We start from the raw sequence: 19,779 nt of genomic DNA, 5'->3' as shown, positions 1-19,779 counted from the left end.
TCTGCAGATGAGGAAATGGAATTTTAAGGAGACTAAGTTCACTATGAAACAGTGGAAGACCTAGAACTAAGGATCTAGATCTCCTGATTGCCATGTCTTTCTGGTACCATCCTAACATGGACTCTACCAATTCAAAATTGGTATCCTTCAAGACAGGGGCAGACTAACATCAACATCTGCCTTTCATTGGAAAAAATGCTAATCAACAGTTAAAATTACATGGGGATTTATATTATGATAAAAATAATGATGATGATAGCTGGCATTCATGTAGCACAATTTCAGAGGTAGTTGTATGTAACTATGTAACTCCAGTGTAGCTAAACTAATAGAGCATAAATGGTTTTCATAAACTCCAGCTCTACTAGGGTACTATACCAATAAGTCATTGTGATATAAAGACAACCCTGAATTTAAAAGAATTTTTGTTAGTGAATAAAAGCTACTAGAGCAGGGGCCCTCAAACTACGCCCGTGGGCCAGATGCGGCAGTTGAGGACATTTATCCCCCTCACCCAGGGCTATGAAGTTTCTTTATTTAAAGGCCCACAAAACAAAGTTTTTGTTTTTACTACAATCCGCCCCTCCAACAGTCTGAGGGACAGTGAACTGGCCCCCTATTTAAAAAGCGTGAGGACTCTTGTTAGAGGGTTTACCAGGCTGGAAAGGCTTCAAGGAAAGTCTGAGAAATGGAGTGGGTCTGTTACCCAACAAGCAAATTACCAAAGCCAATTGACCAGTAAAGTGATGAATTTCTTGATCGTGGTGTCTCGTTTAACAATTTATATAAAATTGTGAAAACAGATGCTGTGAGAGATGTAATCAGCAATTTCCTTGTACAAACCTCTTCACTCCTTATATCTCAAAAGAAAGGTATTATGTGCCAAATATAGCAGACTCACCTGATAGTCAATTTTAATTAACGCAATGTCTGCCTTTTCATCAACATCTTTGATTTTGGCTTCATAGGTAGCCCCATTCTTCAATTCCACTTTAACCCGATGCTTATTGGTCACTACATGAGCATTGGTAACAATCAGGCCATCTTCAGACACAATGAATCCAGACCCACTGGCCACTGGAATTTCCCTCTTCGAAAAGGGTAGCCTGAAACACAGAACAAAGAGCTATGCCCGTAGAGCCTCAAAGCAGACTAACTAACCATAAACTTCTTGGCCCTTGAACACATTTTCTATAACTGTGACTTTAAATATTTGGAAATATAGCAGCATAATTTTATGCCAGTGTTTTAATGTGTTAAAACAAAATCCTATGCAACAGAAGTATAAGGGACTTCTCCAGGGCAAGAACGACTAGCAATTTATCAGAGAAAAAAATCTAGGACAATAGGTTTTTTAAGACAGATCACATAAGAAAGCTTCCTAAATGAAAAGCCTTTATCTGTCCTTCTCTAAGGATATTTGTGTGTGTGTATATATATATATATATACATATGTATATATGTATATATATATGTGTATATATATATAATATATATATACATGCATAAGTATATATTTGTGTGTATACATATATAGGTATGTGTGCATATGTCTATATATGTGTCTGGGTGTCTCTGTGTGTATTTAATAACAGTTAAAGTATCTTGCTCATCTCAAAAGTAATTCAACTACAACATTCTCTTAACTGAAGTGTGTGTATTGAGTAGAAAGCCCCTGTGGAAATATAAAAATGCAATGCTCGCTATACTTGCGAAATAATTCGATGTGAACTACGGCCGGAGCAATCTTCTCCACAACATCTGCGATAAAGTTGTATTTATGGCGCAAGCTGTTGGGATCCTCCTGCCCTGGAAACAGAAATGGAAAGAGACACATTAAAAAATCTGTATTTTAACTGCCCGAAGACAAGGGTTACATAAAAGCAGCCAAAAATACCAGCTGAGGTCTTTGAAATTCCCAAGGAAGAAAAAAATATTTTGTATTTCTAAGCACAATACCCTGAAAATTCTTCTCCAGGTTCTTTTCCAGCTCTCGAGGAATGAATCCTGTTCTGATATGGTAACATAATCTATTAAATTTAACTGCTATTCTTGGCTTCTTTTTTCTCTATCATTTCTCCACAAGAATGTGATGGCTGGGGTTCCCACAAACAACTGTGACCTACAATTATGACCATCTACTACTACATCCTTATTGTTTATTCTGTAACTTCAGACTTTTGTAGATTCACTTGAGCAGAAGAAAATACCTTTTGTATTTTCTCATCTACTCGAGTGCCAAAAAGGGACAGAAAATAAGCTAGAAATAAGCAGAAAGCAAGTGAAAGCAGGTGATGCTTCTGATATGGTTCCAAGGAGATAATGAATAATAATTCTATTATTATTAATAGAAAATAAGTAAATTGAAAAAGCTTAGTGGCACAGTGGATAGAGTAATGACCTTGGAGTCAGGAGGCCCTGTATGATCCTGAGCAAGTCACTTAACCCTGACTCTTCAGCCACACAGACAAAAAAGTCAACTATTCATTCCAATATATTTGTTTGTGTACAAATACACGCACAGGCAGATAAGTGGTACCTTGAACAGACTGTTAAACCTGAAAAACAAAAGATTCTAACTCAAATCCAGTTTCATCCTAAATGTAATACCCTGCTCATTTTCTTCATCTGTAAAATGGAAATACAATGGGAAATACTTTTCAGGGTTATTATGATGATAAAGTGAGTTGATATTTATAATATTTACTTTTTAAATATTAAATCACTATAATGTTAGCTATTATTATTATTGTTATACTCATATATACATCTGTGTGGGCACTGCCGTTCCCATTAGTTAAGTTGTGGAGCTTCAGTTTTCTCATCTATACCATCTAATATCACACGATATCACTCCTCCTATAATAGCAAACATAATTACATGCTTCTTCTTTCAAACTCCTATTACTTTGTATTTGTTATATGTCAAACCAAGTCATACATAAAAATCCCCATCTATTTGCCAATAGATTATAAGCTCCTTACAGATAGGAAATGTCTCTTTTTTGGTCTTAAATCTCCAGAGCACTTAGTATTCGTTTGATCTAATTTAATTGGAGATGCCTAAAAGTCACAGATTTAGAGTTGGAAACTGAGGCCCAGTATAGCTAAGTGCCTTAGCCACAAATGGCAAATTCCAGCCCCAGACCTACCATTGTTTCTACTTATAGATTCTATACTTAATTCTATTATTGCCTTTAAATCCCCCCACCCAATCTGATCTTTGCAATAATTTATCATTTTCATTGTGACACTCTAGAATACCTCCATGGGCACCTTGTTCAAATAGATTTGTTTTGTTCCAAATTCAATCCTTTTGCAAAAGGAAGAGGTCCCAGGTGGTACATTCAGCATATATTTTTTCAACTTTTTCAATTAATTGGTATTTTCACCTTTTTTCTCTTTTTTTTTTGTTTTTGTTTCTGGAATGACTCAGAGGGGGCAGAGGAAAGTGCTGGGCAAAACTATGGTGATGTTAAAAAAAAATACATCAATAACAATGTAATTTTTAAAAAAGAAATGGCATTGTCTTTTCTCAATTCATTGTTGTCCCTCAGACATTTGTTTTTTTTTTTTTCTCAATTGATAAATCTTCAAGGTTTTGAAATTGGCTCCTCTAGAAATGATTAACACATTCTGAATTCTTCTTTATCTAATTTGGACTTTACTCAGTCTAGTCTCTAGAATTATCACATACTAGTTACAATTGTCTCTGTACTTATCCCATCCTACCCAACCTCATCTTTTTTCCTCAACTTTCTCTAAAAGAGCCCTTTAGGAAAGAAAAATAAATGCTTGTTAAATCAGGAAAAGGGCAACTTTGTGGTATAGTGGTTAGAGCACCATCTTGTGAGAAAGACATCTTCCTGAATTCAAATCCAGCCTCAGACACTTACTAGCTATGTTATCGTAAATAAGTCACTTAATCCTGTTTGTCTCAGTTTCCTCATATGTAAAATGAGCTGGAGAAGGAAATGGCAGATCACTCCAGTATCTTTGCCAAAAAATCCTCAAATGGGGTCACAAAGAGATGAACAAAACTGAATGATAAATAAAAATCAGGAGGAAAATTAAGTAAAAATCTGAAAAAAAAATCCTGAGAACCCTGAATTTCCATTTCAACACAGACACTTACCTCCCAAGGAGACTTTCAATATCATAATCACTTTTATTGGGAGAAGGGGAAAAGAGTAGGATGTTGTGCTATTAGAACCCATTGCCCACAAGTCGCTACTCCTATTACTGTGCTATAAGCAACTACTAAAAGAAATGCTGGAATACCTACAAACCTCTGGACATCTGGGAATGCTGCTGAGTCATCCCAGCTGCACATCAGTAGTTTCTTCCAGCAACAGAGCAACATTTGTGGGGAATTGTTTCTTCAAAGAGTCATTGTCAAAAGCTTTGCTGCTAGAGTCCACAGTATCCATCTTCCTTGCTTTGGGGGAAGAGCTATTCTCTCAGAAATTCAAGTGGTATCTCTTTTTAGAGGCAGGGACGAGGGGGGGGGAAGGGGGAAGAAACATGGGGGGTTGATTTTTTTGTTTTACTTTTAAAAGTCACCTTTTAAAAATATATTCCCCCTAAAAAATAAAACTACATGCAAAGAAAATTCTATAATAAAACTTCAAATAATAGCATTTAAAATCAAAGTGACTCTTTTTTTGAAGTGCTTCTTCATATTAGCTGGTTTTACATTTAAAAGACCACTGAAAAATTGACAGTGAATATTATGACTCCCATTTTTAAAGGCTGGAAAAGAGACCCAGTACAGTGAGAGTTTTAATCAAATTAATGCAAATTTCCTTCTGCTCACAACTCATATCCAGATGAAATAGAAAAAGAAAGATGAATAAGCCCCAGGAAACTAGCAGTTGTACCACATTTGTTCCTTGTGACTGACTTGATTTCGTGTGTCTGTCTGTCTGTCTGTCTCTCTCTCTCTCTCTTTCTCTCTCTCTCTCTCTCTAATTTCCAGGTATTTCAACTTATTCCATCTGCAAGCTGTTTAGGTCTTCCTGTTAGAGGAAAATATAAATAAAGGGAATGGAAATATGCCTTCTGTGTAAACAAGCTTTGAAAAATACTAAGCTAGAGAAATCTGTAAGCAAGTACATTAGATGCTTTCTTAGGCTCAGCTTCCTTGGAAAAAAGAAGGAAAGGTTTAACTCCATTAAGGTCGAAAACCGCTTAGAAGCAGTCTTGGGTTTTTGGAATGCTGTGTAAGGACACCTCTAACAAGCACATCCTTCCAGCATTCAAACCTTCCTGCCTGAGTAATGAGTTAAAATGCTTCAAGCTGAGATTTGGTTTTTGTTTTATTTTGTTTTTTATTTTCCCATTAATACTTGTAAAACTGCCATACTAGAATCCAATATGGAGCAAAAAAAAAAAAAAAGGGGAGGGGGTTATTGTAGAATGTATAGAGATGGAAGGGACAAGAGATCATTTAGTTATTCTAGTACAAACTAATAAGAAGAAAATAAGTCTAGAGCTTGTCTCCAGGTATATGTAGAGGGCTTAGTTTCAAACTGAGGGGATTTCTCAACTCCCCACTACTCCAAATCTAGTTGTTGCTGTTGTTTAGTTGTGTCAATGCTTTATAACTCCATTTGGGATTTTCTTAGCAAAGATACTGGACAGCATTAGCACCCTGGATACTTTAGAATCAGCCGGAGTCAGGATCAGCAAAAGTCCTTGGTCTTTATTTGTGGACATGAACAGAATGGCGATACGAAGTGAGGGGAATTGAGACACGAATCCAGGAGTGACTCTCGTTCTCTTACTCCACCCCCTAAATACTTCACCCAATCTCCTATACAACAGATAAAACTTGCACAGAGTAATGGGCAGGGCCATTCTTTCTCCAAGCATATACTAAAAGAGTATTGTCCAATTGGTAATTAGCCTTAAGTGCTCAGACCTCAATGGATCTGCTCAGTTTCAGCCAATTACAATTTGCCTTTTCCTTCTCTGGCTCATTTTACAAATAAGGCAACTGAGGCAAACAAACAGGATGAAGTAACTTACCCAAGGTCACACAGCTAGGAAGTGCTTGAGATTGGATTTGAACTCGGGTCCTCCTGACCCGATCCAATCCTAAATCACCTAACTGTTGTAGCTAAATCCATTTAATTAACTCCAACAAGGAAACATAGCCCTAATTGGAAAGGCAATATGGACTCTCCAGTCTTAGCCAAACTCTGCCCCTAATTCCCTAAGAAGGTCACTAAGCCAAAATATGGTTCTCATTTTCCTCATCTGTAAACTATGGACCAGATGATCTAAGGTTTAAAAACAAGTCCAACATCCTAAGATGCTACTCCTGTGTTTATCCTCCACTCCATCTCCCTACAGGATATGGGGCACGCACATGTTGTTAAATGTTAAACAATCAGGTCTGGCAGGATTGGAGGGGGGAGGACCATAACCAAGACACACTTTTAAGTTTAATGTGGAATTTTAGTATTTTTCTCCATCACTTTTTAAGTCTAGACAATCCCCAAAAATCCAATAAATCAAAATTGGATTTGAGGCATTTAATGATTTATGAGACACAAATGCTCATAGTGAAAATTTACCAATCAGTTCTCAAGAACCTATTCAAACTGGATCAGCACATTTCTGTGTGTAATTCAGTATTGGACATGACAATATTAAATTGTTACAGAAAGAAACAACAGTAGAACAGAACAGGAAGTCTAAATGATAAAATTTTCAAGGGCCCAACTAAAGATTAAAAAAAAAAAACTAAGTATGGTAGCTGAAAAACATTAGCAGAGGCATTATCAAACAGATGATAAAGCACAATATCAAGAAAAGGAAGTTTAAAATATTAATTTTAGGGCCAAACAAAATTAATAGCAATATACTAGACCAAAGAAGTTTGACCTACTTTAAAATCACTTAATGATTGGAATGATGAGGAAAAGGTTTTGGAAAAATGGTTTTGTTCAGTACTTCATAACTACTCTAGTCATAACATGTGTGTGTTTTAAGGGTGGGATTAAAAGCAACAACCCATTTGAGCTCAGAAAATACATATTAATCAAATTATGTTAAATTAAATGTGAAAAAAAATCTTTTTAAAGCCATTGGAAGAAGATAAATAAAGATAGAAAAGAAGTCTAAATTCCAACAAGCTAGAGAATTAGGTGTTTCTTCTGGATCCAATGTGGCACTTAACTCAATGGAGTTAGCTAGAAGGAGAAGGAATGCCATAAATTAAGGCATGTGAGTTTCCAGCACATCTTTGAGGAGCAAAAGTAGGACTGAGATGTCAGAAAAGGGAGACATCAAAGAGTATCACTGACTCCACCAGAATATCCTCTAAGAAGACCAAGGCTAGGGTCCAAGAAAATGTCTCCTTTTTCTTCATCTGCTCTTCCTAGTGTCTGTCTATCCATAAACATTACAACATAATCAGCTGCTTCACTACTCAAATGTTTCCAGTAAACTGAATTTTCCCTCAACCACAAAAAGGCTAAGGATGAACTAGAGATAGATATAAATGTAAAGTTAGGCAGAAAGCCCAACCTCTGCCTACGTGCTAGTAATTTTCCTAACTGGGGGCTCAGAGTGATTGTGACTGAACTCATAACTGTCTGAAATAAGCTTCCTAAAGCTGAAAAGGAAGACAGGTCAATTAATGTCTCCAAGCTTCAGTTTCCTCATCTTAAGTCTGGACAGTAGGTGGGGGGTGGAGGAATGAGGAGGAAGCAAAGCTTAAAGGTAGGAAAGAAGAAAGCAAACTAGGCACTGGAAACTGTCCTGGCAAGCTTTCCACCACCATGACCCAGCTAGAGAGAGCAGCTGAGGTGAGACAGCTCAGCTCACATTGACTTCTCTGCCCCTGGTTTCAGGAGCTAAGGTATTTAAGGGAAGCAGACAAAACAAATGCTACTGCAGCATCTTTGGACAAAAGGGACCACTCTGATTCCAGGGGTCCACAGAGAGACTTGGTTGTAGAGAACAAAGGAGCAGTCAGATATGGATTGGAGAAAAGTCAGAGCAGTACTCTCACTGTAGTGAGACACCCTAGATATATGACTTGTGAGAGTTTAGGTTTCTTATTTGTTTTCCCATTGGAAAACTGTATCAAGAGAATTGTGGCATCCTAAGTCTGTGCCCATGCTAGGCTTTAGAGGTTGTGAAAGGATGGGACTTCAAGAATCACCTTTATACACCTGACTCTTGTGTGCTTTTCTCTAAGCCTCAACATTTTCCCCCCAAATTTTCAATCTTGCAATTCTAGTCATCTATAATATCCTGCCAGAATTATAACTCTGCCTCCTATAGAAGGTAGCTCTTGAGATATGCTCTGAAGAAAACTAGAAATTCTAAATGGAGCGAGCACATTCCAGGCATGGGAGACAATCTGGATAAAGAGGGAATCAGAGATGTCCTGCTCTGTGTGGGTGATGCACAAAAGGCGATTATTTTGACTATACCACTGAGATCAAGAGGAAACAAGCTAAAAATGTGGTTGGTTTGGGTTGTTAAAGGCTTTAAACAAGCAAAAGAGTTTACGTCTGACTCGGGAATAACTGTAAGTCATTAGTTTATTGAGTTGGAGTATTACATAATCAGACATGTGCCTTAAGAAAGTTACTTTGGCAGCCCACACTGTCTTTTGCCCTGCCTTTAAGCACTTTACCTAGATTTCCAGTGTCTTTTATAGGGAAGCAGTAGGGCAGATATATTTCTATTTGCTCTGAGCTAAAAAAATACTAATGATGTCTCTTTTCCATTGTGTACTGGAAAGTGTCTTTCATCACCATTACTATCAGCCTATGATAAAGTGCATCAGTAGGATGCCTGAAGTCAGAAGACCTGGGTTCCTAGTCTGGGGCTAACATTTAGTAGCAGCGTGTTAAGTGTGTGTAAATTATCTACTTTTCCTGAGCTCCAATTGATTTTTTCTCAGGTCATGGAGTTCTGTGAAAAGGTTTCTGCAAAAATAAAATAAATAAAGGGTAGCTGTTATCATCATTAGTTTGGATAAGACGTTCTTAATCAAGAATCGATGAACTTTTAAAAATCTTTTAATAACTCCATTATTTTGTTATTTTGTCCTTTTAAAAACATTATTTTGAGGAAGGGTACCCTAGCTTTCCCTGACTGCCAGTGAAGTAAGGGAGAAAGGTAGAAGGTAGTTTGTTAGAAAAAAAAAATTAAGAACATCAGTTTTAGATCATCATCATCATAATCAAACCTAAAGAACATCCCAAACACAACTTGTAAACTTCAGTAACTAGGTAAAATTTTAAGTAGATAGACAAGAAAACATCCATGTAGATTAAATAGCAAAAATGTAATATTTTAAGAAAAAGGAAGGGAGAAGATATCTTTTGTGAATAAATGAATGAAAAGGCATTTATTGCTAATTTACTATGTATCAAACACTGTATTAAGTGTTGAAGATACAAATATAGAAGAAAAAACAGTTCCTGCTCTCAAGGACATTCTAATACAGGAAAACACACTCAGGAAAGTGGTGGCTAAAGAGCATTTTGGTGGTATAAAGAAGTATCTCCATAAAGGAATAGCTCCATTTTTCTTCTGTCATTTTGATTAGAACTGATGCATTATATACTTATTAATAGAACGTTCAACTGGAGTACAAGAACTATCTTGCTCCCAAACCACATAGCATTTCTAAGTGCCCCTAGGAGACCTGAATGTGAGAGATGCTGTAAAAGTCATCATCATGTATGATTTGAAAAGAAAATGTGCTAGAAAGATAGCAAAAATAAGGGACGATGACTGGACAGGTCAAGCGTCAGACTAGTAACCACAGAGAGAAAGGATTCTAGTGTCTTTTGGCTGGCCAACAAGCATATATTAGTCACCTGTTACTCTCCTGTCACTTTGCTAAGTGCTGGAGATAAAAAGAATGGCAAAAACAAGACCAGCCTTCAAGGAGCTCAGAGCAGGAGGGAGAGAACATGAAAACAATTATGTATATACAAGATATATACAGATGGAAGGTCATTTCAGAAGGAAAGAGCCATCACTAAGTTTGATTGGAAAAACACTTCCTCTAGCAGTGAGATTTCAGCTGAAACTGGAGGGAAATCTGGAGGCAGAGATGAGGAGGGAGCATTCCAGTTACAGGAGACAGTGGAAAAGTGTGGAGCTGGGAGACAATATATCTTGTTTGAGCAATATAAAGGACTATTAGATGGATACTTTATAAGAGACTGAGAGGAAGACATGAGTAGACTGGAAAGAGGTACAGATAGAATGCAACCTAAACCAAAGAAACAATAATTCAGTGAATATCACAGTATCTACAGAACAAAGAGATGATAAAATATTAAGTGATTAATGGCTAAGATTATTCTGAATCTCCATAAAAGACTAAGTCATCATTATTATTAATAATAAGCATCTAACAATTTGTTGTACGGCAAAACATTAAGAGCAACTGAGATGAGTCACATTCTGAATAGAGAAAACTCTCATCATATACCACATTAACATATGTTTGTGGTTACTGAGTTTTAAACTCCCCACAACTAGAGAAAGCTCAAATAAGCCAACATAAGAGAAGCCGCCCACATTGTCTGCTTTTGAATTTACTAATTGTTAGCTTTCATATTGAGGAAAGCACTGAGGATCCTCTTTTCATTATATATTATCAGGCAGCTACATAAATTTGTGAACATCAATCCTAGGGACAAGTCTCCTATCCCTGGAGTTTTATGAGGAAACTGACTTACATTAAGACTGAGATCCAAAGCACACTGCACGTAAAGGAAAAGCAATCAATGGTATGGTAATCAGGAAATGAATTTTTACTTCTGGAAGAAAAAGAAGCACACACACACACACACAAAAACACATACACAGACACACACTGCACTTTTATCTAAGGCAAGAAAGGTCTAGAGATTAGAACACATTTGCAAAAAAGATTAGTCTCCAAATAAAGATGATTTTTGGCCAAGGCAACCCATAGTATGGAGGATGTCCTTGCAGTGATGAAATACAACGTCCTTTCAAATATTACAGAATGAAATAAAGAATTGGAAGAGGAGCAGGAAGTTATGAAGGAGGTCATATTGGTCTTTTATATTTCTCTCTGATTATATCTCTATTACTTTCCCCTAATCCCATTCTCTTCCATTCCTTCAGGTATATCAGCATCTAAATCATCTCCTTTCTCTGTAATCTTTGATCTTTGTATTTGCTCCTCTGCTTCCTACAAATTTGTCAACGTCTCCAACATCATTAAAAAAAAAAAACACTCACCAGATCCTACCCCTAACCCAATTTGTCCTCTCTTTTTTACAGACTCCTTGAAAAAAGCCATTTACTATCCTTGTCTTCCCCATCATCTCCTTTCACTCACTGCTCTCTCTAAATTGCCATTTATTTCTTACTTGCATAAACCAAGGGTATTCCTAAGATCTCAATTTGTTGTTATTGTTGTTCAGTCATACTTTTAGTTGTATCTGCTTCTCTGTGTGAGGTTTTCTTGGCAAAGATGAAGAAATGGTTTGCTTTTACCTCTTCCAGTTCATTTTACAGCTGAATAAACTGAGACAAATGGGATCAGGTGACTTGCCCAGAGCTATACATCCAGTAAGTGTCTGAGACAAGTTCAAACTCAAGAAGATGATCCTGAGTACAGGTCTGGTACTCCATTCATTGTGCCACCTACCAACTTCCTACCAACCATTTCAGGAAAGATTTTTTGAAATCTGTTTAGCCAGCCTTTTCCCACTCCTATTGACTTCCTTTTGCATTGTTTTCTGTTACAACTCCAATGGGAAGCTTTTGAAGGAATTTGAGTTACTAGGAATAGTAAGTTGAAGAATAGATGCAGTGTTTTTACTTAACGTTCAAAGTTCTCAGTCACACTATTCTGGTTACAGATGATGGTTTAAAAGCACTAAATAACCAGTTGCTACCTGTCATCACTCTCCATGAATCCTCAAGGTTTTTTCCTGTTCAAGACCCAAGTCTACTCTTTTAGCTTCTGATCCAAACTACTTTGACATCATAGCCTGTTCCCTCACCAACCCACCCAGTGTCCCCGGCACCAACATTATAAAATCCTTACTCCTCTACCATCTTCTTCACAGACTCTGATCATTGGGTGACTCTAGACTAAGTACTTTTGAGCCACCATCTTGGATTTACCATGTCACTCTCTTCTGTTCTTGAACAGTTCTGTTCTTCTATCTTTTCTTTTCAAGTGCTACACCCTTCTTCTTATTTAAAAGTCTTTATACCACTGCACTATCTTCTCTTGATCTAGACTAGATGATCTAGATAAGATTTGGTGCATAACTTGGTTCTTTTCAACAATGAAATGATCCAAGACAATTCCAATAGATTTGTGATGAAAGTGCCATCCACATCCAGACAGAAAACTATGGAAACTAAATGTGGATCAAAGCATAAGTATTTTCACCTTTTTATTGCTGTTGTTCGTTTGCTTGCTTGTTTTTCTTTTCTTCCTCATGGTTTTCTTCCCCCTTTTGATCAGATTTTTCTTGTCCAGCATGACAAATATGGAACTATGTTAAGAAGAATTGCACATGTTTAACCTATATCGGACTGCTTGGAGAGGGGAGAAGGAAGAGAGGGAGATAAATCTGGAACGCAAGATTTGGCAAAGGTGAATTGTGAAAACTATCTTTGTATATATTTGGAAAAAAATAAAATACTATTTTAAAAAATATACAGTCTATAATAGGATTTTAGAATTTATAGAGACTTTCATAATGATTTAGTCCAACTCCTTCATTTTATAGATGAAAAAGAAAAAGATATTCCAAAGTAAAATGACTTTCTCATTTATTAGAATATAAGCCCCAGAAAATGTATTTTGCCTCTTTTTCTATCTTCAGAGCTTAGCTCAGTGTCTGTCTGATACATAGTAGGTATTTAATAAATATTTATTGATTGATTGGTTCAGTATAGTGCTGGGTAGTTCCAACATTGGCTCTAAAACCCAAGTATACCAATCCAGTGCTTTCCACTATGCCATGCTCATTCTTCATAAAAATTCTTTTAATTCCCCACTTCTTCAGAATATCCCTTAACTGGTTACCTAATACACATTTGCATTTCAAAAGAAATTTGAAGAGACAGAAAAAAGGGATAAAGTACTAGGTTTGAAGTGAAGAAAATCTAACTTTGAATCTGACCTCAAAGTCAAGCTATGTGACTCTGGAAAATGGTTTAACATGTTTGCCTCAGTTTCCTCAACTGTAATAAAATAACATTTGTAAAAAAAAGATTAGCCCAGTGTTTAGCACATGGTAGGCACTTACATACATGAATATTCCCTTCCTTCCCCAAAGATAGTTAGGTCTTCCTGGAGGCCAAGGACAAAAAGAAGGTTTCCAAGTGAACCAAATTAGTTTTAGCAGTACTTTAATGTGGTAGAATGAGAACTAAAGTGATTGCCCATCAATTGGGAAATGGATAAACAAATGGTGGTATATGAATGAAACAGAATATTATTAAGTTACAAGAAATGACAAACTTTATTCTAATGAGTCCAGATAGCTTGTCCTTAAGAAGGATGTTTTCCCTTTGTAACTCTATTTTTTATTTTATGTATTTAAAAATGTACATCTGGGGAGTTCAAAGATTTCTCCAACCTGCCAATGGAATCTTTAACAAGAAGAACAAGAAGAACAAAAAGAACAATGAGAAAGAAGAAAAGAAGAAAGAAGGAGGGAGGGAGGGAAGAGGGGGAAACAAGAAGGAAGGGAGGGAGGAAGGAAGGAAGGAAGTTAGGAAGGAGAGAAGAAAAAGAAGGAGGAAGGGAGGAAGGAGAGAAGAAAAGGAGGGAGGGAGAAAGGAAGGAGAGAGAAAGGAAGAAGGGAAGAAAAGGAGGGAAGGAGGGAGGAAATCAAGACTTCCTGGACCTAAAAAGCCCAAGTAATCACCAAAAGTCTTAATTACTTCTTGGAAATCCCATACTATTTTGAGACTTCAGTTTGTTCATCTTAGTAAGGGTAGCAATCCATATTGATTGCTCTAAGTGTCAGAGGAGTGCATCAGGGAAATTTAGGGTGACCTATGGACTCCCTAAATGTTGCAGACAGCTAAAGGAATTTTTATTTCAACTTGCACTCAACTCCGGGTCCCCTCAATTTCACTTTATCTATTGAATTCTGTCCTGAATCCTAAACATGTCTGGATCTCCCCAATCTGAAAAGGAACAAGAACAGGAACAAGAACAAGAACAACCACCTTTTTCTTGACCCTAATATCCCCACTGGCTCTTGTCCTATATCTCTCCTTCCTTTCACAGCCAAATTCTGAAGGGAAAAAAAAATAGCTGGCTATACTCCTTGACTCCAATTTAATACCTCCCACTCACTTCTTTTCTCCCTTTCTATTTGGGCTTCTTTCCATTCCACTTAACTAAACTTACCTTCTCCAAGGCCACCAATGATTTGCTGCCAAATCCAGTGTTTTTCTTACTCTTCATCTTTGACCTGTCTGTAGGACCCATTGCTAGCAACCTCATTCCTCTCTCCTCCCTAATATTTCATGACACAAGCTATCACCCTGAGTCTCAGCATACCTATTTGACAAATTCTCCATTTCTTTTATAGGATCATCATCCGTTTCTCATCTGTTAGGTATATACACCACAGAGTCCTGTCCTAGGGACTTTACATTTCCTCTGTGAAATACAACTCCAAGGGATTCAATGATCAATATTCTCCCCAAGTAAAATATGTCCTTGAAAACAGGGATTGTTTCACTTTTAACTTTGTATTCCTCTGTGCCTAAGCGCAGTGCCTGGCATAAAGTAATTCTTGTCAACTAACTCTCAAATTTACATATTCAGCCCTCATATCTTTCCTGACCTCCATCCAATTTCCCCTCTCCAACTGAAGTAGATGTTTCATTAGCATCTCAATCTCAATATGTCAAAACCAAATTCATTATCTTTCCCTTTAGACCTATACTCTCTTTTAAACTTTCTTATTTCTGTTTACTGGTAACTATCATTCATTCAACCATCCAAGTTGCAAGGTAGAATCATCCTCACCTTTCAGATATATTCACATCTACTCATTTCCGAGCAGTTGCCAGTTATTGTCAATTCTATCTCCTAACTGGGTTCACAGCCACCCCTTCTCTGCTCACACAACCATACTAGTTTAGGTTCAGACTCAAGTCTGAAGCCTACCTCATACACTTAAATGGTAGTATGACCCCTGGCAAGTCATTCAATCTCTTTGGACCTCAGTTCTCTAATCTATAAAATGAGAAAAATAATTGCATCTACCTTACGTATTTTTTGTAGGATCAAGTAAGTTAACATAAGTAAAGTTCTATGTAAATGATAGTTATCATCATCATCATCATCATCATCATCATTATTAACTAAATCCAAGAGTTAACTAAGAATGAGAAGATAAGCTTAACTAGCTAATCCAACTCATACCTAAGCAAAAATCTACTCTACTCATTTTCTCTAGCTACTCTTCTCATGTCTTTCACAATAAAATCGCCAGTGAGAGAGGACTTAGCTATCCTCTGTGGCAGCCTATTCACTTTAGAGAGCTCCAAAGGGGTCTTTTCTTTAATATGGAGCCAAAAAATGTCTCTATTTCTCCTGTAGTTCTGCTTTCTGAAACCAGGCATGAGACTTTATACTTTTCCACAGGATAGCCCTTAAAACAGTTGAAAAGAGGTATCATCTTCCCTCAAGTTTTCTATCTTCCAAATTAAATGTACCCGGTTTCTTCATCAGATTCTCTTCACAGAGATGTGACCTCAAGACCCTTTATAATCCTGGTTATCCATCTCTAGAGATTTTCCCATTTATAAATATCTTTCCTAAAATATGGCATCCAAGCCCTTGTCATAGTGGCTAGAAACTGGAAATTGAATGAATGCCCATCAACTAGAGAATGGCTGAGTAAATTATGGTATATGAATGTTATAGAATATTCTTGTTCTGTAAGAAATAACCAGCAGGATGAATACAGAGAGGCTTGGAAAGACTTACTGATGCTAAGTGAAATGAGCAGAACCAGAAGATCATTACAATACTATATGAGGATCAATTCTAATGGACGCGGCGCTCTTCAACAATGAGAGGATCCAAATCAGTTCCAATTGATCAGTAATGAACAGAACCAGCTACACCCAAAGAAAGAACACTGGGAAATGACTGTGAACCACATATAGCATTTACACTCTTTCTGTTATTGTTTGCTTGCATTTTTTCCCCCAGGTTATTTTTACCTTCTTTCTAAATCCGATTTTTCTTGTGCAACAAGATAACTGTATAAATATGTATGCATATATTGTATTTAACTTTTGTCATTAAAACTATCCTTTAGTGAAGAAAAAAAAATAAGCATCCAAGGGACCGTTAGGTGGTGCAGTGGATACAGTACTACCCCCGAAATCAGGAGGACCTGAGTTCAAATTTGGCCTCAGATACTTAACATTTCCTGGCTATGTGATCCTGGGCAAGTCACTTAACCCTAATTGCCTCAGCAAAAAAGATATATAATATATATTATATATGTAATATATGTATGGCATCCAAAATTAGAAACAATATATCAGATTTAATCTGACATGGGCAAATATAAAGAACAGCAAGACTACCATCTTCCTAGTCTTTCACACTATGCCTCACTCAGTGGAACTCAATTTCATTGGATTTTTTGCTATCCTAACAACTAGAACTTGCAGTTCACTAAACCTCTCAGATTTTCTTCAGAATAATTTCTCTCTCATCATGCTTTCCCTACTCTGTATGCAATACTTTACCTTTATTCTGATTGAATTTCATCATATCATATTTGACCCAACATTCTAGTTTGTTGAGATGTTTGAGGATTCACGACCATGTCACCAAACACATAATTATCCCTCCTACTTTTTTGTCATTTACATATTTATAAACATGCCTTTAATTAACTCAATTATTTTTTAAAAATTGTAAATAGTATAGAATCAAGTATATGTCCCTGAGATATTCATTTAGCAATTTAGTTCTACATTGATGTCAAACTATTAATTAACACTTTGAATCTGGCTACCCAACCAGTTCCACCAAACTATACCATAAATTTGAGTAATAAACATGTGTAGAATGAATTAATTTATTAGAACTCTGAGGAAGTTGTATCACTCAGAGCTGAAATTTTCTGTAAATCAAACAAGTTGAATTAGGTGATTTGTGAACTCAAGAATTACTGAATGGTAGAATTAAGAAGATCCACAGAAATCAGCTAGTTTAACCTTCACATTTCACTTTTGAGTATCATGGACCCTTCTGGTCATCTAATGAAATCTAGAAACAAAAACAAACAAAAAGCCCCAGACTTTAGGAATCCCTGATCTAGCTCCTACCTTAACACTTTTTCCAAAAGCAGAGTTTGAAAGACTTGTGGAGTCCTTTGCTAAAATCTATGTAAATTCTACTGCATTCTCAAGGCTTACTTCTCAAAAAAGAAAAGATTTGGCTAATATGATCAATTCTTTATGCTGGCTCTTTTATGATTGTTGCTCAGTCATTTCAATCTTGTCCAACCCTTCATGATCTCATATAGGATTTTCTTGGCAAGGATACTAGAATGGTTTGCCATTTCCTTCTCCAGCTCATTTTAGAGTTGAGAGAAAACTGAGGCAAACAGGGTTAAATGACTTGCTCAAAGTCACACACTGTTAGTTAAGTGTCTGAGGCTAGATTTGAATTTAGGAACATGAGTCTTCCTGATTCCAAGCCCAATATACTATCCACTTTACCACCTAGTTGCCACTTTTAAGAGTACTACTTCTTTTTCTAGATTCCATTAATCATTCCTTGATAGTATATGCTAGAACTTTGCCAGAAAAGTTAATGGTTTTATAATTGCAAAGCATTTCATATGTATGTATATATATACATATATGTATATATATTACTTAATTTATCTTCATAACAATCCTATGAGACACAGGTAATATAGTGTATGTATTATTAATCCCACCATACTGATGAGAAACCTAAGGTTTAGAGAGCTAAACTGATTTTCTGAAAGTCATAAAACAAGTGGCAAGCCTGAGACTAGAACTCTCAGGACTTTGGACTCAATGTCTAGTGTCTTTTTATTACACTTGGCCCAGTAAGTACTCCATCTTTGTCCTCAATTCATTCATTCAACAGAGATTCACTAAACAATGTGGTACAGTCGAAAGAGTCCAGAAAGCACTGGACATGTCCCAACCTTGTTACTTACTGCTTCTTTGACTTTTCTGGACTGATCCTCAGATTTCTTTTCAGCAAAAGATGAAGAAGATTAAACTAGCCAGTTTCTATAGATTCTCCCAGTTCTATAATTCAGTAATTCCTGAGTCCACAAGTCACCTAATTTAACCTATTTCATTTACAGAAAACTTCAGCTCTGAGTGATACAAATTCCTCTGAGTTCTCATAAGTTAATTCATTCCACACAAATGTTTATTACTCAGATTTCTTGATTCACTTCACTTCTCACTAAACCACAGTGCCTCTTTTGACAAGATATAATGCAAAGATTTTGCAATCTTTTTAGCCTTTATAGGTCAAAGAAATGCCTGTGCGTGTCACTGTGGAACGGAGGCTTGAACTACAGAAAATAAAACAATGGAGAAAATGGAGAGGATTGGAGAAAAGCAAAGAAAGAAGAAGAGGAAAGAAACTGGGAATGAAAAATGAAGCTAGGGAGAGCTGGAGGTACAGATGGACCTCCTGAATGCCAACCAGGAGGTCAGAGGTTAGGTGGCTTTGAGGAAGTTAGGCTTTGCCTGAACAATAGGAACAGTGGTTAGAATGTTCACTTCAACCTGACACTGGCCCCTTTTATAAAATAACTCTGCAGCTGGTAGAGAGAAGCGATGGGACATATTCAGTGAGAGCAAAGATGATGTTTACTAAAAGAAAAGCCTGTTTTGTGGGATTCCATGCTCACATACAAGAATTATTGTGAGAAACCCAAGGAGAAAAGGCCAGATCGGACAGGGGGTGAGGAGGGGAAAGGGAGGAAGTGAAAATGATGAACCAGGAAAGTTACATTTAAAATGGGCTATTTGGGGAGAAATGAATGGCTCAGATGCACATAGAACCTGTTGTTTGTTTAGCCTAGAATTCCTCCAGTGAGCTTTGATTAACCTCTCCCTGTGGATCATATCTCAGGAAACAGAGTCTGAGACTCAAAGAAGAAATAATTAAATTTGTCACTAGAAATAATGAAGTATGAAGCGGGGATAGTATTGTCTTCTGTGCAGAAATTACTGCTCTGGGGAAAGGCGGGAATACTTGTCCACTATGCTACAGAAATAACAGGCCAATGGATACATCCCACAAGACTCATTTTGCCTCACTTTTAACTAGAGTGGCTGCGATCTGTCTGGCCCACGACGTAAATTCCAAGGAAACTGGTCAAAAAAGGTTGCAGCTCAAAGTCTGGCCCCCAAACAGTCTGGGGCAGGGAGAAAAACAAAAACAGAAGCAAGTCCAGGAAACCAGCCCCCATCCTAATCAGTGGTGCAACTGCAAATTCCGTGGTAATTGGGGGTGGGTGGAGAACTAGGGAGAGGATGGCAAAAATGGGATTTCTGGACCATGCTGAAATGGTCCAGGACAATAGCTAAAGAATTACAAAGATGTAGGGCAAGTCCTGAAAGGACCCATCTTTCTTCTTGATAGGGGCCACAAATCCAAGAAGTAAAGGATGAGGAGAGGAAAATACCTTCCAGGACAAGGTTGTGTCTTGCATATAAGAGGAATTTAATACATGTCTCTGCAACTAA

At 37.0% G+C, this 19,779-nt stretch overlaps 1 protein-coding gene across 1 annotated transcript in view; it reads right to left on the bottom strand.

The window, feature by feature from the left end:
• The window catches only part of HTRA1 (HtrA serine peptidase 1), a 71,186-nt gene that overhangs the window by 37,730 nt on the left and 13,677 nt on the right, over positions 1-19,779 (bottom strand). Inside the window, exons 2-3 of the mRNA XM_023495494.2 lie at positions 1,710-1,809; positions 902-1,106 (exon numbers count right to left, since the gene is read on the bottom strand). Of these exons, the coding sequence (XP_023351262.2) occupies positions 902-1,106; positions 1,710-1,809 (305 nt within the window). The remainder of the gene's footprint in view (positions 1-901; positions 1,107-1,709; positions 1,810-19,779) is intronic.

This window comes from Sarcophilus harrisii, chromosome 2 (genome assembly GCF_902635505.1).
Source record: "Sarcophilus harrisii chromosome 2, mSarHar1.11, whole genome shotgun sequence".
Taxonomy (NCBI): domain Eukaryota; kingdom Metazoa; phylum Chordata; class Mammalia; order Dasyuromorphia; family Dasyuridae; genus Sarcophilus; species Sarcophilus harrisii.
The sequence above is the reverse complement of the archived record's forward strand: the minus strand, read 5'-3'. Positions and strand labels throughout refer to the sequence as shown.